Genomic DNA, 21936 nt, shown 5'->3' on the forward strand with positions numbered 1-21936 from the left:
TCTGTGATCTCACAAAGTTATGCAAGTTTATAAAAGATCTTCGGTAACGACTGGCGGTGTGGTTGGCCGTGATGGGAGTGGAGTCGGTGCACCGACAGTTCATTCCTCGCCATCGGGAACTAACACACCTGCTGGTGGTGGTGGTGGAGTTCCCAATGTTCTAGTGAATGGCCCCGCGGTCGCCCAGCCGCCACCATCACCTCAGCAACAACAACAACAGCAAGTGCAACCACAACAACAAATGGCACCCACTCAACAATCGCAACCCCCACAATCACAACAAACACAACACATTTTGCAGTCCCCAGGGGTTCTGTCAAATTCGCCAATTATTCGGAGACGTTTTCAGAGAACCTTAAATCATTATGTGGAACCTGTTGAGCACGTTCACCATGTCGAACAATATGACCCCGAGAAAGACAAATGGGTGAAACTGGTTGAAAAGATGAACCTTCAGGTGGTGCCTTATACATACTTCGCTTCATGTATGAGTAGAAACGATTATATGTATTTGGTACTGCGGGCCACGAAATGGCGCCCAATTAAAGCCGGTTTCCGTGTCCACAGTTTGTTGCCGCTCACAAACGAGATGCACATGACTGGTCCATCAGAGCCCTATGTCGTTACCTACATCGATCGTGACGCCAAACTTTTTGCCGATGGCGACTATAAATTCGACTTCCCAAACGATTATTTTCTAAACAATATCTGTCTAACCCCAGAACAAACCAGGCTACCATACATGAGTTGCAGCCGAGTGTTCGATATTGGATATGCTATATCGCACCAATGGAGCTCCAACACTGATTACAAAAGCGAAAGTACGCAAAACATCTTCAATACATCAGCTTGGAGTACTTTGTTGCCAGGTCAGGAATACCGTTACGAATGGCAATATAATGGTAACCTTTGGTTTTCTAATTCTAGTTTTCAACACTTGAACCGACAAAATCTTCAAGACACCTTTATGCGGGAATACCACCACTTTAACCAACAGCAACTTCCGATACAAACGCAAAACCAATTTGCCGAAAGTATCCAAGACCCACCCCCAGTGGCAATTCTTAGCATGCCAGCCATCCGTCATCCAAATAGCACTATCATGAAGTTCTGTATGAACTTATGGATAGATTACTGGATGGAGATCGAATATTCAGATACGTTTGGAGATGTACAGATGATACCGAATCTTTTGGCTGCAGATCCAAGGTGGTAAGGCAATATGTAAAAAAAAAATTGTTTAGAAACGTACTCAAAAAATAAAAAAATGAACCTTTAAAATACTTTATATATATGTATATATGTGTATATATATATATATATATACATATATATATATAACAATTGAAACACAGAAAAAGAGTAAATGTCCATTTCGTTTCTCTCTGTTTTTATACAATTAACTCTGCGATGAACTGACACGAAGAGCCAACGAGACATAAGACGAGAGAGAAAGACGAAAAGAAGACGATTTGACAAAAAAAATGTGAAGGCGAAATTGTAAACAAACAAATCGAAAATTTAATTTTTTTTTTTCACTGAGGGACAAATTACAATAAAAAGAAGAAAAAAAAAACGGTTACGTTCAATTCAAGAATATGTTTCATTTTGTTTTAATCATTTCCTTGTCTGTGTAGATTTAATCTTCTATAATATCTGGCCATTTCTGCCCCTAAGAATCGAAAAAGGTTGGTCCTGTGTCGTCGGATGGAATCTCTTAGTTACCAGACATCCAACATGGCGCTCTTCCCACCATAAAATTCATCGCTAACAACGACGTAGGGATTTTTTTTCTTTTTCCTTTGCAAGTCCAAGTAACAACCATCATCATTAAACATATATATTGCATATATAGAGATTTGTATACGTATTGCTTCATTTAGAAATTCATCCATTCTAGCGTGTTATCTTGGAAAAATAATAATTTAACACGTTTCTACAGAACCAACATAAACTTATACCTCAACACACGCACAGAGAGCAGACATAATTTCTATTCCTTTAGACGAACGGATATATGCTTATTCTTCAGTAATTCACTAATAATAATTATAAACTAGTTTATTTAGAGTAACTACAAACTTAATTACCCGTCCCTCTCTGTAATCTACTCATATATATATATATATATACTCATATATATTATATATATATATATATATATATATATATATAATGCAAACGTATATATATATAATACAAACGTATGTGTGTGTATATATATACACGCGTTAACATTCTCATCCTCTCTGTCTTTCTCGCACCTTGATGAAATCATTCATTACCATCTTCTTCAAAACTAAAATTTTGCAAATAAATCTTTATTTTCCCCATTTTACAAAAACTTAGGCCAGTAATTTCATTTGTGATCAATAAATTTATTCCTAAATATTTCGTTTTACTTCCACACCGTTTCGGTCGATGAAACCACCGAAAAGTATGCAACGATAAATTTCTAAATAAAATTATTGATTTTTTTCCTTCTGCCTCGGCTAAAACTTTGCACAAACTTTTTGGCGCTTTAAAAAATATTTTCAAAACTTTGTTGTTGCTTATCATTTTTAAAAAGGTCTTCTCTACGGTTCTTGAAAGTTAAATTTTCAATTGATGTTGAATTCTCTGATCATACACACACACAAGTAAGCACAGATGAGGAAAATAGCACTGAAATGTCAAAAGCTGGAACAAAACACTATTTTATTAAAGGCGAAAAAACAATTATATTTATTTATTATTTTTTTGGCTTTAAAAGAATAGCTTATATTTATAAAGGCGGATATATATATGTGTGTGTGTGTGTATTCTCTCTCTCTATATATATATATGTGTGTATGTGTTTTATGTATATTATATATATTTATATATGCATATTATATATATATATAGTATGTATATTATATATCTATATGGATCTTTTCACTTTGACCGGCAGATTTATATGTCTATATATATATATTTATATGTGAAAATTTTTCTAAATTTTCTACCCTTATTATTTTCACAGTAAGATATATATATACATGTATATATATATATATGTATAAATTTATACATGTATTATATATATATATTTATACATGTATATTATATATGTATAAATTTATACATGTATATTATATATATATATTTATACATGTATATTATAATATATATATATTTATACATGTATATTATAATATATATATATATATATATATATATATATATATATATATATATATATATACATGTATAAATATATATATATTACATATAAATATGTGTGTGTATGTATACTATATATATTTATATACATACACATATATGTATGTTTTACATGCATACATATATTGAAAAACTCTTTGCTATTTTGTCTTTCCCTTGGTTTTCTTTGACTACATATTCCTATATTTTAATACTTCATACCACTACCACCAACTAGACCCATTTTTAAAGGCAGGTTGTTGTTTAGCCACAGCTCAACCTTGCTTGAGTGCTTACCGTCATTCATAGGTATGCCGGACACGATCGTCTCTCCTATTTTTTCTCGTATAGAATGATATAAGGGAGATTTAGCTGTTATGTCTAGCACATTGAGCGGATACGTAGAGACTCATTCCTCTGATGTTTAGATAGATATCTTTTGGTATTTTTGTTTACACTATATTCTATGAATGCTTGTATGTGTCGAGTCTGCGATCCATTTCCCATTCCATGCAGGTATTTCATTCTTGAACGGCATGAACGTGACAACTTCCAAACCCGTCTTTCATCTTTCACGATCTGGATGCGCCGTGGCTTAGAGAGAGGAAAAAAATTGTTTGTATCTTTGAACGTTTGGACCCTACCGAGACAGTGGAAGATAGTTTTTGATTCCAGATTTCGACAGAGGAAATAGTTTATGCATATGTATGATAATGTATGTGGTGCTCTGTATGTGTCTTTCAATATATATATATATATATATATATATACACACACACACACATAGATTAATATAAATGACCCCTGTGAGTCCTGATCAGAATTATTCAGATCATAGACATTCTAGACATGACCATCTCAATATATTTCGTTTTAGTCATTGTGTATCCAGGACTATATTACCCAAAGTCTCTTTCCCTCTCCCTCCACCCGTTTTTTAACGGTTTGGTTTAATTTATAGTTTTGGCTGTTGTATCTAGCAAATCCAGTGACCATATAGAAGCTCTCTCGTTGGCTTCTATTACAACACGATCTAAAGGGGGGAAATGACCGGCGAGACGTGTCTGCAACGCGGTTTCATTTCTTGATTGCATCCATCTTCTATTCGACTAACATCTTCGGTAGAATTATTGATATTATTGACCCTGTCCTACAAATTTTCGCCTAAACTTCGAACAAAAATAACGAAAAATGTGCAACCGTTAACCCAAACTCGATTATTTTTCACTCGGTTTTTTTTTCCTGTCTCCTTTCCTCGTTCTTGTCTACAGAAGAGCGTAGGCTCGAAACGTCAAAGACTCCTTCCATTTTACCTGAGCGTCAAACTAATTATACATAGTTTGTTGTTCCCTCACCTGTCTGTTTTTTCTTTTGTTTTTGTATAATTTTGAACCTTATATATATATATATGTATATATATATATATATATATACACACAAATACATACATATATGTATGTGTGTGTATATATATATATATATATATATATATATATATATATATATATATATATATTACAGAGTCTTGTTCTTCAATAACATATTTTCTATGCAACATGTATATATGTATGTATATGGTCTCACATATTCATACAGGTGTATATATTAGTGTATTACGACTCGATATTCACGCGGGCGTATGTGTGTGTGTGTGTTGTGGGTGTATTTTCATGAATATGTGCGACGTCTAGGAAAGAATCTTCACGTGACCCTTCTAGTTGCTCCCAAAGTTTTAAAAAAAACTTAAAATGTACTCTGTACATGCTATAGTTGTTAACTGTTTAACTTACTGGACTGTGGCCATGTTGGAGCAACACTTTAAAAGAATAATCAGTTTTTTTAGCTCCAGTGCTTATTCTATCGATCTCTATTGTGTGGCTATGACTAGGTTACCCTCTGACGCAACTAGTCGCACCAGTCAGCATAAATACACATCTCAGGCACCGGCAAACACATAGATATACATAATATGACTCTGTGTGTGTGTGTGTGTGTACACACATATACACACGACTGGTTTCCACATAGTTTCCAGTTACTTATTAAAGTCTATTCAGTATTAGTTAAGCCTAGACTGCAGCAGAAGACACTTGCCCCAAATACTGCACATTGAGATTGAACCAGGAATTACTTCGTTCTAAAGTAAACTTATTAACTGCACTTACAAAATAGAGTTTATTCATTCATTTGAAGCTTTCATTCATCGTCTCTTTCAGTTTCAAGTATCCATTTTAGCAATGAATGAACACCTCTCCTTTGAATAATATACACATGTGTATATGTATATATATATATATATATTATATATATATATATATATATATATATACACGTATGTGTGTGTATATATACATATGTGCATATATATATACATACATGTGCATATATATATACACATATATATATATATACACATGTGTATATATATATATGTGTATATATATGCACATATGTATATATACACACACATACGTGTATATATATATATATGTATATATATACATTTAAAAGAAGAAAAGAAAATGGCAATAAGGAAGTTAACAATCATTTATTATTAACAAATTGGTCATGTTTGCTTTTTACAGTCCTTTCAATTAATACTCAATGATTTAATTACAAATTTGTACATTAAATTTGCATTTATGTGACATGAGAAACAAAAATGGTGTAGCGTGGGATGTTATATGTGGATCTATCAATTCATTTGGGCAGACCCTGAAATGCATTAAGATACACCTGATGAAAGTATGCTCATGTCACATCAATGCAAAATTAATCTACAAATTTGTAATTCAATTATTGATTATTAATTGAAACAGCTGTAAGGAGCAAAGATGACCAATTTGTAAATAATTAATAATTCTTTTAACTGGATATAAACCATATGCTTAATATATACCTATTCTTTTAAGGGAATTTCATTCCCCAACAATACTAGATATTGAACCAGTATTTCCTTAGATGCAACCATCACTTCCTAATCAAATATATATACAAACACATGCACGTGTGTGTATATATATATATATATATATATATATATATATATATATACACGTATGTGTGTGTATATATACATATGTGCATATATATATACATACATGTGCATATATATATACACATATATATATATATACACATGTGTATATATATATATGTGTATATATATGCACATATGTATATATACACACACATACGTGTATATATATATATATGTATATATATACATTTAAAAGAAGAAAAGAAAATGGCAATAAGGAAGTTAACAATCATTTATTATTAACAAATTGGTCATGTTTGCTTTTTACAGTCCTTTCAATTAATACTCAATGATTTAATTACAAATTTGTACATTAAATTTGCATTTATGTGACATGAGAAACAAAAATGGTGTAGCGTGGGATGTTATATGTGGATCTATCAATTCATTTGGGCAGACCCTGAAATGCATTAAGATACACCTGATGAAAGTATGCTCATGTCACATCAATGCAAAATTAATCTACAAATTTGTAATTCAATTATTGATTATTAATTGAAACAGCTGTAAGGAGCAAAGATGACCAATTTGTAAATAATTAATAATTCTTTTAACTGGATATAAACCATATGCTTAATATATACCTATTCTTTTAAGGGAATTTCATTCCCCAACAATACTAGATATTGAACCAGTATTTCCTTAGATGCAACCATCACTTCCTAATCAAATATATATATACAAACACATGCACGTGTGTGTATATATATATATATTATATATATATATATATATATATATATACAAACATACTCATGTATGTATTTGGCAGGTAAGTTGTTACACACTCCTGGGTGGATTCCGACTTCCGTGGCCACCATCCTGTTGTCTATATCGACCGACAACCGACACAATGAGATTGTAGAGATGCTTGAAAGAAGGTACTTTGATGTATGTTGCAGCCAAGACATTAGGTGGAGAGGAGCTTCAGCCACGTTCCTCACAGGCAGGACACATAGGTATAAAATCTTCTGGGAAGGTAACAGTAACGGAGTAGGTAGTGTGGGCATACTTCTTGCTGAGAAATGGGTGGATAGGGTTAAAGAAGTATTTAGAGTATGTGATAGCGTAGTTAAGCTCAGGTTAGTCTTGCAGAATAGTATAGCTGCAATTATATCTGCCAACGCACCACAAGTAGGCCTACAAACAAAGGGCCTCTCTTAGAGTCAAAGGCAGATTGTTTGATGCCTGTGTGCAAATAGCAATGCTGCATGGCAGTGAAACATGGGCTATAACAGCTGAGAACATGCATAGGCTTAAAAGAAATGAAGCCAGTATCCTTCACTGGATGTGCATGTTTGATAGAGTGTAAGCATCTTGGGAGAAAAGTTAGGCATAAAAGGAACCAGATGTAGTGTGCAAGAGATACAACTGCACTGGTATGGTCATGTGTATGAACGAGGAGAGCTGTGTAAAGAAGTGCCAATCTTTAAACTGTGGTGGGAACTTGTGGTAGAAGTAGGCCCAGGAAGACATGGGATGAGGTGGTGAAGCATGATCTTCGAACCTTGAACCTCACAGAGGCAATGACTATTGACCGAGACCTTTGGCGAGGTGTTCTGCTTGAGATGACTTGTCAAGCCAAGTGCACTTGTGCTGGTGGCACAAAAGAAAATCAACTTTGAACGTTGGGCCTCATGGAGGCAAAGCGGCTGAGTTCCTTTCGCGTGTTGGGCTTCACAGAGGCAATGTGACTGAGTTCCTTTCAAGCATTGGGCCTCATGGGGGCATATTGACCAAGTTCCTTTCAAGTGTTAGGCCTTACAGAGACAATGACCAATTCCTCTGACATTATGTTGTGCTTGAGAAGACCCATCAAGCCAAGCAAAATTTCAGTCATGGCTGATACTGGTGTCATGCAAATGGTGCCGGTGGCATGTAAAAACACTCATTACACTCTCAGAGTGGTTGGCATTAGGAAGAGCATCCAGCCCTAGAAAACCATGCCGAATCTGACTGGAGCCTGGTGCATGCCAGCCCAGTCAAACAGTCCAACCCATTTTTGTGAATTACTATCAGCTGCTAATTGCTGAGTATTTCTCATTTTATACACATTCCAGCATTAATATGATCCAATACTAGTTGTGTGTCTCCAGGTGAGTGGGTTTGAGAACGCTACCAGATTACCTATACTTTCCCATTGTTTGATGTAACATGGAAATACAAAGAGATACAAGGAGTAAAAAATACCAAAAATGTAATTATAGAAATAAAAACCGAAAATTTAAAATAAACAGTTTACTCTTTAGCATAGATATCTCACTTTCTATGAAGATAAACACCCTAAGATTATAAGGAAAAGCTGTGTGTGTGTATATATATATATATATATATATACACACATCATATATATATATATATATATATACATCATCATCATCATCGTTTAACGTCCACTTTCCATGCTGGCATGGGTTGGACAGTTTGACTGAGGACTGGTGAGCCAGAAGGCTGCACCAGACTCGAATCTGATCTCACAAAGTTTCTACAATTGGATGCCCTTTCTAACGCCAACCACTCTGAGAGTGTAGTGGGTGTTTTTACGTGCCACCTGCACGAGGGCCAGTCAGTACACTCAAAAGGTGTTTTTTACAGAGTCAGTCCAGTGGCACTAGTAACGACCACACTTGAATATTGTTTTCCATGTGCCACTGGCACATGTGCTAGTAAGGCAATGCTGGTAATGATCACGCTTGAATGGTGCTTTTTACGTGCCACCAGCATGGGAGACAATCCGTGGCCCTGGCAACAATCACACTTGGATGTGCTTTTAACATTCCACTGGCATGAGTGCCAATCAGGCGGTTCTGTCACCAGCCACGTCAACGATTTTGATTTTGATTTCACCTGCTTCAATAGGTTTTCGCAAGCAAAGTTTATTGCCCAATGAATGAGGGGTACTCATAAGTGGGCTGGTTACATCCACAGGCATAGGCCATGGGCTATGGTCTCACTTGACTTGCCGGATCTTCTCAAGCACAGCATATCTCCAAAGGTCTCAATCACTAGTCATTGCCTCAGTAAGGCCCAATGTTCAAAGGTCATGCTTTACCAACAGAGGTAGGAGCTCTCTGAACTTTGTCCAGGCTATTCTTATTCTAGCAGCTACACTTTCAGAGCATCCATCCCCGCTACTGACTAGGTCCCCTAGGTAACGGAAGCTATCAACTACTTGTAGTTTTTCTCCCTGGAATGTGACAGAAGCTGTTCTCTGCACATTTTCAGTGTGAATAGCACCTGAGCATCTGTCACATACAAAAACTATCTTCCCAGTTAGCCTTCCTTTGATATTGCTGCACCACTTATGTATCCATAGCTTACACTAGGCACATCTTATGGAGTTTCTACCAATGCCTTTTCTACAGATCGAGCAGAGCCAGCTACCTGAAGGCATTTGTGGTTTGTCTGTCTTCCTACTTATTAAGACTTTGGTTTTGGCTAAGTTGACTCTGAGGCCCTTCGATTCTAAACCTTTCTCTTCTCACAGATACAAAATAAACAAAATCAATAACGTACCTTCATTAGTGAAAGGGCTTTCACTATGCTCTGTGTGTGTACTGATCTCATCTGGTCTTTCTTGTACTCTACTACTAATCCAATGGTTCTTTCCCAACTTAAAATCCAGTGGTGTTCTTATATGCATTTCAGACATGGTTAACTCTGAAAAAATATAAGAAATAAATGAAAGCATTAATTTTACTATTATTTACTATTGTTCTTTACATTCTGAGTTCAAATCCCATCATGGTCAATTTTGTCTTTCATCTCTCAAAGGTCAATGAAATATGGTACCAGTCAAGTACCCATGTTTCCAGGGGTGAATTATTCAAACCCCAAGGAATTCCTCTCAACACATGGCTATGATGCTCCCCCACTACTCATGCTCATGATCAGAGATGCACATATCATCAGCCTCTAAGAGATACCCTTTGTTACCAGCAAAGGTAGGAGCTCTCTGGACTTTGCCCAGGCTATTCTAGCAGCTACACTCTTGGAGCATCCACCCCCACTACTGACATGGTCACCTAGGTAATGGAAGCTATTAACTACTTCTAGTTTTCCACCCCCTGGCATATGATGGAAGCTGTTTTCTGTACATCTTTGGTGTTTATTGCTGCTGTGCATCTGACACATACAAAAACTATCTTCCCAGTTAGACTTTCTTTGATGTTGCTGCACCTCTTATGTGTCCATAGCTTACACCAGGTACATCTTACGGAGTTTCTACCTACACCTTTTCTACAGATCATGCAGGGCCATCTACCTGAAGGGATGTGTGATCTGTCTGCCTTCCTACTTACCAAGACTTTGGTTTTTGCTAGATTGACTTGATTCTAGACCTCGCTCCACACCTGAAACTTCTCTAGTTCTGGTAGTGACTCAGCTACTAGAGCAAAGTCATCAGCATAGAGGAGCTCCTAGGGGCAACCTATCTTGAATTCCTCAGTTATTACCTGGAGGACTATGATAAATAAGAGGGGACTGAAGAGTGATCCTTGGTGAACCCCAACTTCTACCCGGAATTCTTCACTATACTCATTGCCAACTCTCACCTTACTGACAGTATCTCTATACATGGCTTGTACAGCTCTCACCAACCACTCATCTATCCTTTGTTTCTGCATTGACCACCAGATAAGGGATCAGGAGACCCTGTCAAAGGCTTTCTCCATGTCAACAAAAGCCAAGTACTGAAGTTTATCTTTGGCTAGGAATTTCACCTGCAGCTGTCTTACCAGAAATATAGCATCAGTGGTGCTTTTCCCTGGCACAAAACCAAAACTGCATATCGTCTAAACTAACTCTCTCTCTCTCTCTCTCTCTCTAATTAGTTGGGCTATGACTCTCTCCGTGACTTTCATCACCTGATCCAACAATTTGATACCTCAGTAATTATTCCTATCTAATGTGCCACCTTTACCTTTGTAGCAGTTGACTATGGTGCTGCTACATCAGTCATTGGGTATGATTCCTTCATATATCACCTGGTTGACTATATGGGTGACTAGGCTATAGGCTGCACTATAGACTATAGCCAGATATTTTGGGATGGTTAATGTCCAGTATAAACACTCTTAAGACAACTGTGTTTGCTCACTTATCAATACACACAAAACATCTTGGGGCCATATCCCAAACAAGAATTATTTAGAAAAGGCTCTCTTACCAACATGCTACAACCACTGGTATACTATTTCCTTTTCTTTCTTCTAATGGCTTCCACCTGTCATTTTTGACAAGACTGATTAAACCATCATGGGTAGTTCTTTCTTTTACCCAGTCTCAACCACTAAGAAGTTGGTGGTCTTTTTCATCTTATCCACCATCCCAAGATTAGACTTGAGAACAGTCACCATGATCTTTGATTCTGAATTCAGCCTGGTTAAACAGTATGTCTGGCCCTTATATCTTATCAGCTGCCATAGTTTCTCAGCCACAAATAGTTGCCAAAGACATGCCAACTTCAAGCCAATGATTGTGGAAGCCCTTGTTATGTCTCCATTCTTACAATGCTGCCACACAGACATCGGTAACCTCGCTACCTGTGTGGCACAATACATTGTTGTTCAGCTCACAAACGTCCAGTACAGGCCTGACCTTGTTTATCACTGGCTGAACTGCTGCCATTAGTGACAACACTCTGCTCTTTACCTCTTTCTTCCAAGAGACTAAAATACCCTCTTCGATCCATCCCTCTCTCTCCCATGTTCACAAGGGATTTTAAAACCTTCCCCCAAAACTAGGGCCTCCACTATACGCAGTGACTGTACAAGCATCTTTACTTGCTTACAGATGTAGATCATGTGGCAGTGCCTTTCCCTTTGATCATTTCCCTGACTGCAGTTGCTGGTGATCTGTCCTGTTTGCTTACACCAGTACCAAATTGGTTCAGGCTTCAGCTTCCTGCAGTCGCCTGCCATGTGGGGATCCTTACACCTTAAGCACTGGTTCTTAAACATCCACAGACACTTCAGGGAGGCTCTTTTCTCTTTGTCTTTCGTCGATCACTGCCTGACGCTGCAGGCTTCCACAGCTGTGAGCGCCACAGCATTTCATGTCAACGTATGGGCTTGAGTAATGAGTTCACTCATAGATATCTTGTCGTTGCAGTGGAAACTGTTACAGCTGCATCAATCTCTTGTCAGGATACCATTCATAGCAGCACCACCTTTTCCAGGCTTTTCCCTGTAGATCCAGAAAGTGTGGTCAACCTCTGAATTTCTGCTGCATACACATCCACCTAGTCTTTCCTACATTGACAAACACAATGAAAAGGCTTGCAGTATGGGGAGGAAAACGTAGCTTACCTACCTTGGAGATCCTCTCGTAATGTCAATCCTTTCCAGACAATATACATCAATGAGTGCACAACCCATCTAACCTCTGGCCAGAACCTAGCAGCAAATTTCCTGAGCTCATGTGGCCACCACGTTCATCCCTAATGACAGTCCCAAAGCAAAAGAGACCAATGCTAGTCATTCTTTGGCTTTTGTGATCTCCCATACCTCTGTCCTTCTAGCAAGGTCCCTCGTTCGTTCGTGTGATGTTACTGACCCCTACACTTTCAGCGAGGCTCCCAGTCCCAAAAGCAACAACAGTAACATCAACGAGCTTCTCTCAAACTCCAAAAAACTTTAGAAGGAGTTGCTATGTGGTTGCTAAATCTGCAAGAAATAACGGTTAAATCCTTCTCGTTTCACACCCTAAGGAAGGACATTTTGAATCGAGTCATCCTAAATACACTAAATCTAAAAATGATATGATAGCCTTGGATGGATCGCCTTCGGCCGTAATTGTACTGGTTCAATATAACCCCGCCCAAAGTATATACTATATCAACGATTCTCTGAACAAATACCAGTACACCATCTCCCCATTTATTCATACAAAAATAAAGAGTTTGCATCCACTTAATTTTTTGTTCGCCATGATGTAGGTCAAGTTTAAAAGGTTTTAAGTCATTTTTATTTTAAATACAATTTCCCCGCTATTTTTTGACTCATCAATGCCGGACTCCCATGACAAACACTACTAAATAAAATACCACAATTAATTGATCTGTATCAAATATTGCCCTGAACCACCCAACCTAAGCCCGTATTAGACATTCCTCTAGGAACTTCTCTCAGACACACTTGTCTCAAGAGCGTTTCTACTGGACATTAAACCTTCTCATTTTACCATGTTTCAACTGAAATACATTGACTTAGTTTCAATTAATTTTGAAAATAATGAAGAATTTAATAACTTTCTCATTATTAAGCTAGTATTTTGGAACATAGAATGTCGTGGAAGTTTAACGGAAGGTTTTACTTTAGATCAAGTTTGTATCAGAGGAGGACCAAGGATAAGTCTCAGTCAGATTTGTATCAATAAGGTTCTCATCTTTCTCCCATTATGGAGGTGTTAGAAAGGCTTGAATCCCACTATCGGGGGATTAGAAAAGCCCATATCTCATTAGAATTAGAAAAGTAAGAGATTTTAGTTTCCATTAGAATCTTCCTACAATGCTTCAGCTACAATAAAAACTACAATTATTTCCTTTAAGAAGCTTCGAAGAAGCCTCTAGACCAGCTGTTCAAACGAAGAAGAAAGCTATCCACTGCGGACAAAATTTTGCCTACATTTCAATTAGAAACCGTTAACTGAAGTTTCAAAAAACCCAACATGGAAAAATTGAACACCAAACCATATATTAGACGAAGAGCTATTACTGTTTCATGAGGAAGGACAAGAGCCAGGAATTGAGTGGGGGCTTCCCTTCAATTTTTTGTATTTCTGTTTCACACAACAGGAATTAAGATTCTGAAAGAATTTTTTCCCATAAATATATACTTTATTTAAAAGCAGCAGAAATATAACAAAAGCTGTTACTCAGAGTTTCACGTTCCCGTTCGTCGGACAGTTTTCTGCTGCTTTTAAATAAAGCATATTACTCTACCTCTGGTATTTGAGTACTCTTTTTTCCACCTTGTTTCACATTTATGTGCTCACTCCAGTGTGTGTATATATATATATATATATATATATATAGCGAAGGTAAAGAATATGCACACCGTGTTTAAGCCTAGGATTAGGGTATATATGTGTATATATATATATATATATATTATATATATATATATATATATATACACATTACATTTTTGTCCCCTACCTATTATTCAATTGTGTCCCTTTTCCTTCCCACGGTATTAGATAAGTTTTCCAAAACTGTGCCAAAATATCTATAAAATTAAAGATTCATTCCCAGATATAAATTATAACGATAGTGGTGATAACTTATTGTATACAGTGATCGGGTGCACTGCAATTCATTGGAAGGGGTAAAAAGTGGGGTGGAAAGCAGCCTCAAGTCGAGTGAAGAAGGGACAGCAAAGATGAGCAGAAGGACTTCCATAGTTACACATGATAAAACAGAAAATGTGAACATTATTTTGAGATGTTCTGTGTTTCTTTCAATTACTTTAAATATAACAAAGAATTCAGTAAAATAATTTAGTCATCCTTCAGCTGGTGTTAGGAACATAAAGTGTGACTAAGGTTTGGAGGAAGATTTTAATTCAAAACAAGACATTTTGTACTCAGAGCCAGGTTTGGTAACGAAAGGGAAAAGCTGCAGAAACATGTCAGGATTTATGTTGCCGAATTTTGGGAAGGAACCTAAGTTAAGGCTCCTCGGATTTTCATAAGATTTGCTAGTTGCCCTTGTTACCTTTTTTAAAGCATTGCCACCAGTAGGACGCGATCGCTGGACCTGCTTGGTAGAAACAGCAGTGAAGTTTCTTTTTTCAAACCACACAAGATAATCATTTTAAAAAGTCGAACATCAGATGGGAGAAGATAATCTGAGCTGTATTTCTGTCTAAGGTACAAAAAACATTAAAAAATAGGATAGCCATGGCCGGAATGCTTTTGATAATAAATTTGTTGGACTTGGGTTTACTGATTACTAAACCCCGACCAACGACAAATGATGTCCCATTGGCACCCGTCGGTTTTGGCCCAGAACCCTTTATTCTTCAATACGACAAATGACACAAATAAATGACAAACGAAACATAAGAATAAGGAATACATACTTTTCAAAGCGAAACTGCGTCAATAATTGTTACCGTTTCCTTTTTAAATGCACGAGTGTCTTTCTAATTTCAAAATAAGAGTTTCCTTGACGAAAACTTTTTTTGCTTAGCGCTGTTTGTTGCCAAACAACCAAGAAACCTTCTTTCCACAACACATTCACTTCTGATCACATTTGCTTCTGTGGTGGAAACCGCTCTCAAAACAACCAACTTTCTTTATCTCTATCTCTCTCCTTCTATCTATCTATCTTTTTTTTTCTTTCCCTTTTACGATCCCTTTTGATCGAAAACCTGCCCCACTTTTTTCCCCCAAAAAGAAAAGCTCTACTTTGTAATCTGTCCCGTCTGTGTGCAGCCCTGTGTGGCTAATAAAGAAACATATCTATCAACCTCTCTACCTTTCACACACACACTCTCTCTCTCTCTCTCTAAAACTATCTTTATCTAGTTGTCTTTTTCTCCCTTTCTCCCAATCTTTCTTTGCTCTCTTTCTCTCTCTAGCTATTTATCTCTATCTCTCATAAGCTGTCTCCCTGACTTATATAATCTTTTTATCTCTTTCTCTCTCCATTTTTGTCTTCTATAATTTTTCTGGTAAATTTTTATATTAACATCCGCACAATTTTCACTAAAGAAAAAAAAAAAAGAGAAACTCGGATTTTTTGCGTGGAATCAAGTACCCTGACCGGATCTTTTCGGTTTGAACGGACCTCCTAATATGCTGCAAATCCCTTATTTTGGTTCGGAAGAAGGGGGAGGTGAAGGGGTACCCCCATCTTGGAATCATTGGAATTTTTTTTTTTTACATTGAAGGAATTCCTCTGACCTCCTAATATGCTACAAAACCCTTTTTGGGATCCGAAAACCGGGATTGGGTGAGGTGGAAGCCTCGGAAATTTCACCCCCATTGGTCTTTTCACCTGCTTCATTTTCACTAAGGAAAAAAAAATGGCGTCCAAACTAATTTTTGTGTGTATGGAGGTGGGGAGCAAGATGAACGATTTCAAATAAATTTATCTTAATTGTTGTGTGAAAAAGTATATCTATTCTGATGATAAAATATAGTATCTTTCAAAAACATCCTAAGGCAATATTTCGTCTCTAGTAGACCTTTCCGTCGATTTCCGTAAAATTTTTTTTTTTTTACATATGGGCTTGCGGGAACTTTTGAAGTAATGAGAGTGAAACAGACTAAGAGAAAGCGATTGTATGACGAGGGAAGTTCTTTTGAAGTTACCGTGCATGGCAAGCATTGATGTACATGTGTGTGTGTGTGTGTGTGTGTTTGATGGGGTGTGGGAGACAGACAGTATGTTGTGTAAGTGAAGTGCTTCTGTTAGTGTGTGTGAAAGAAAGAGATAACTGAAATTTTTTACTCGGTGTATGTGTATATGTATGTATATTACTTCAAAAGTTCCCGCAAGCCCATATGTAAAAAAAAAAATTTTTTTACGGAAATCGACGGAAAGGTCTACTAGAGACGAAAGATCGCCACATCCTAAATTTATAGGCTATATCTTGTGTGTTTAAGAAAAAAAGCATTTTACAGAAATAAATTTTCCAGTGTGTTATTAAATATATCCCCCCCCCTCGCCACCACCACCCCCCTCTTTCCGAACCAAAAAAAAAAGGGATTTGCAGCATTACTTGATTCCACGCAAAAAAATCCGAGTTTCTTTCTTTTTTTTTCTTTAGTGAAAATCGTGCGGGTGTTAGTATAAAAATTTACCAGGAAAATTATAGAAGACAATAAAATCTTTCTTTGCTCTCTCTATCTCCCTCTCTCTCTCTACCTATCTATCTCTCCCTTAATCCGTCTTTCTCCTCTTTTCTCTCCCTCTCTATCTATCTCTCCCTTAATCCGTCTTTCTCCTCTTTTCTCTCTCTTTCTCTCACACATACACACACCAATATTTTTCCTATCCCTCTAAAACAGTGTTTCCAAACTTTTCCGGTTATTGACACAATTTAAATATGCATAATTTAGCAACACACCAATTAAGTTTTATGCAAACCCAACGTTAATAATAATATTTTAATATGATCTACCATGGCTATATGATGCTGACGCATAAATTAATTTTAATATATCAAGAAAACTTTTCATTTATATTCGTAAATAATTTCTAAGCAAAATAAAATACATTTTCAAGAGAAATGTGAGTTGTCATTTGTCGATGATAATCTGTAAACATGTGCAAGGATTAATAAAAAAGATTAACTCTAACTTACTATTTCAGTGTGATACATTGAGCTTCATGGGAAGAAAAGAGATTTTGGGCATTAGGTGAAATGGCAGATAACGACACCTGCATTTCCCCATCATTTTCAAGTTTCCACGTTTCAATGTCTTTAAGTTTAGCATTGCTGAATGAAATTCTTCGCAAATGTATGTAGTTGAAAACTGCATAGGAATTTGTAAAGCTTTATTAGTTAGGTTTGGATGTTTCTTTGAAACACGAATCCAGAAGTTCTGTAAGTTTCCCCTCTTCATAAATCAATAACAGACACCGATCATTCATGATTTCTGCAATTTCTGTTGCCTCATCAGTTAAGACTGCCTGACCATTTGGCTCTTTCTGGACTCGCTTCACCATTAGTATTTATGTTTCCATCTTCCAAATAATTCGATGATTTAGTAATTTACTAATGTGTATATATAAAATTAATAGAAACAGCAGTTTGCTACGTTTCACCAAATGTGATTAAGGCGTTTGGAAACACCTACATTGCTAGAAATAAGAGCTAAACTGGTCTAATGTTGTAGTTAAGACACATGAATGAACATATATACATTAGCTGGGATCAGAATTGTCTGAAAAGTGTTGAGTGAGAATTCTTGATACTGACACGAATGGTTGGGTCGTCTCAACTGATGTTTGTAATTCTCCTTTTTGGTGAAACATTGCAAACTGCTGTTCATATTAATTTTACATATACACATATATGTATATACATATATATATATATATATATATAATATATATATATATATACATATATATATATTATATATATATAATACAAATAAGAAAATGGAGGAACAGATTCATTTCAATCATCGACTTACAGATATTACCAATTCATATTATTTATTAACTACATAAATAGGAACATCCAAATCCAACAAAACAAAACAATATACATCAATATGTAAGATAATAATACCATAAGAATAATACACGTAAAATGGATCTTACAGCTGTTTCAGCTTGTAGATAAAGTTATCTCATTCTGCCTAAATTAGTCAGATGTATTGAGGTAATATGCAGTTTAAAATGAGTTACTTATATATATATCTCAAGATTATAAAGTACAATTATAAAAATGCAAATATAAATATGAAGCAAAATACACATACACAAGAATATATATATATATATATATATATATAATATATATATATATATATATATATACATAAGTGTATATACATATATATAAGTATATATATAATAATATACATACACATAAGGTTACAGATAATCAAATATATATACTGGAGTATACATATACATCCACATCAATGGGTACATATACAAAGTTCATTACATTACCAAAATGATATGCAATGTAATTCTAAGTGCCATCACAGCAATCCTTGTTCTAATAGATAATTAAAAATAAAATGAAAGTTTTGGATAAAGTTTTTGTAATATTTTTTTATTTAAAATGAAAGTTTGTTACAAGCATGCATTTTTTAACAAGCAGGAATTTTTTTTTATTAAAAATAAAATGAAGGTTTAGCATAAAGGTTTTGTAATATTTTTTATTGAATATGAAAAAAAGCATTTTATAGAATAACTAGTTATTCTATAAAATAACTAGTTAAATTGTAAAATGTAAAAATTTATACACTTTGACTGATTCAGTAAGGTAATTCATGAAATGCCAAGTTATTCCATCAAATAACTGCCACCATTTCATACTTTTAACTTCGCACATGCACATTGTTTGTTTTTGATTTTGTTGACTACACAGTATGGTAGGGTCAGTTGGACACTGTATGTGAGAAAAACAGCACCATGACACGCTTGACTCTGCCAGAAATTTGGAAATGGCATGCTGTACTGGTTACCATTTGCATTGGAAGCTCCAATACAAAACATTTCAGAGTGTTTTGATGTCAATCTCAGGATATTCCAAAGGATTCAGAAAGAGTCGGATGAGTCTAATGGTGATTACGAAGGTACGGCAGCCCGGAAAACTCACTCTGATTGTTTTGATAAGAAAAGAACTCCTAAATTTGTTGATGAGATCCAGGCCATGATTGACAACGATCCCTACAAGTCAATCAGGTCCAATGCCAGTGTCTGAGTAGGTAGTGCATGAAGATATTCGATGTTCCTCATACAAGAAAAGAAAGAAACAATTTTTATCCCAAGCCATCAAGAATGAGCAGGAGATGCAGTAAATGACGTTGCTAGGAGCACACGTAAAAGATGGGTACCTGTGAGGATGGTAGTGTTGGAGAAGGAGTGGCAAGTGTGGCAGCATGGACTAGGAGCAGGGGAACAAGCCAGGTGGGGAGGTGGGATTAGGGAAGAAACTGTGGACCAGGAGGTCACGCAGGTTGTGGGCTCATTTGAAGGAGGGAAGGGGTAGATTGGGGAAGATGTGCAAGGTGGAATACTGGTAGAATGTATCACATAGAACAGGGTCTACTCTTAATGTTTTTGAAAAAATTTTGTATTTTAGAAGCGGTATTTCGTCTGTCTTCATGTTCTGAGTTCAAATTCTGTCAAGGTTGACTTTGCCTTTTATCCATTTCGGATCTATTCAATTAGATGTACAGATTATTTAATTAATTTTTTTTAACTAAACACTTTCAAACTTCCGATACTGGTAGAATATGTCACATAGAACAGGGCTTACTCTCTAAGGTTTTGGACAAAATTTTGTATTTTAGAAGTCATTTTGTCACAAGTTACAGAGTGACAATAGACAAATTCGTGTTTGCTAAGTGCCAATACATGAAACTCTCAGCTTTTGACTTACTCTCTAACTTCTGCCAAATATATATGTACATATTATTACATATATGTGTAAAAAAATCTCATCACACAATCGAACCAATGAAATAGCCTCTACCTGGTCGCTTGACACGCTAAAAATAGCAGCCAAAGTGTCCCCCCTACCTAAATCACACACCCTAAAAAGATGGTTTGCTGAAGGCTGGAATGTCTTTGATGATACGTTTGCAGTATCAGGGTTGATTTGAGGCTAAATAACAACAAAATTATGGTCGATTTAAAATAAAAATGACTTAAAACCTGCACGATTTTCACTAAGAAAAAGAAAAATTGATTTTTTGTGTGGAATCACGTGTCCTGACCTCCAAATATGTAGCAAATCTCTTATTCTGGTTTGGAAAAAATTAGGGAGGGGTTGCCCCCCTGAATCCCGGAATCATTGGAAATTTGTTTGTTCCTTAAATGAATTCCTGTGACCTCCTAATATTGCAAAATTAGGTTACTTAAGGTGAGCCTGGTAACTAATAGTTTTGAGGTCTTGTTATTTGTAAGTTTTGGTGTGCCATGAAAAGTAATACTCTTAAGATTATAAACCTGGAAAAGTACAGGTAAGCTATTACACCTGTAAAAGTATACAACAAACTATTACTGCAAGTAAAGAATAAGAAACTTTTTACTTAAAATATTGTAGCTAAAATTTAAATTTGAATATTAAAAATTATTTTCTTATAGTTTACAAATAACACTATACTTATTTAAGTAGGTTTCGGCTTATTTACTACCTTAAAAAGTGACAAATTAGACAAACTTACAAAGTAGCTGAACAGTTTTGTACAATAAATTTAAAAGATGAGAACTGTAAAGAGTGATAAATTAGAAGAACTGGCATTCTTTGCTGCAATATTTTAAATAAAAAGTTTCTTATTCTTTACTTTACTTGAAGTAATAGCTTGTCCTATACTTTTACAGGTGTGATAACGTCCTGTACTTTTCCAGGTTTATAATCTGAAGAATATTACTTTTCATGCTCGCATTTTTCCATGTACTACATACTTTTTCACACAAGATAAATTTATTTTAAATTGCTTATTTATTTATTTTAAATCATTCATCTTTCTCCCCCCCCCCTGCCTCCACACACAAAAATTAGTTTGCAGATGATGGGTTTTTGTTTTTTCCTAAAACGCTTCGTGGAGAAAAAGTGTGTTTTGTTGAGAATTAATCCATTTATTTGACAGCTAAGAGGTAAGTAGCACTTTGTCAGTGAATTTTTACCTGTCTACATACATACACATACACGCTATTATATATATGTATGTATATACACCAAATATACACAATATATATATATATTTAATAACGAACCATGTAATTCACACTCTAGAAATTTTATTTCTATAAAATGTTGGGAGTGGGTAAAATTTCCGAGGCTTCCACCTCACCCCACCCCATTTTTCAGACCCCCAAGAAGGGTTTTGTAGCATATTAGGAGGTCAGAGGAATTCATTCAATGAAAAAAAAATTTCCAATGAATATTGGACGGGGGTGGGTGTATTCCCCTCTCGCCCTTCCCACCTTTTTTTCAAACCAAAATAAGGGATTTGCAGCATATTAGGTCAGGGTACTTGATTCCACGCAAAAAAAATCAGATTTTTTT

At 35.7% G+C, this 21936-nt stretch overlaps 1 protein-coding gene across 1 annotated transcript in view; it reads right to left on the reverse strand.

Annotated features, from left to right (window-relative positions):
• Positions 1-12596, reverse strand: part of LOC115223297 (EF-hand calcium-binding domain-containing protein 6-like) — a 177683-nt gene extending 165087 nt beyond the window's left edge. The window contains exons 1-2 of the mRNA XM_036512316.1: positions 12536-12596; positions 9740-9883 (exon numbers count right to left, since the gene is read on the reverse strand). Coding sequence (XP_036368209.1) covers positions 9740-9883; positions 12536-12581 — 190 coding nt within the window. The 5' untranslated portion in view covers positions 12582-12596. The remainder of the gene's footprint in view (positions 1-9739; positions 9884-12535) is intronic.
• Positions 12597-21936: the final 9340 nt, after the last annotated feature.

Source organism: Octopus sinensis, linkage group LG22, assembly GCF_006345805.1.
Source record: "Octopus sinensis linkage group LG22, ASM634580v1, whole genome shotgun sequence".
In the NCBI taxonomy this organism is placed as follows: Eukaryota; Metazoa; Mollusca; class Cephalopoda; order Octopoda; family Octopodidae; genus Octopus; species Octopus sinensis.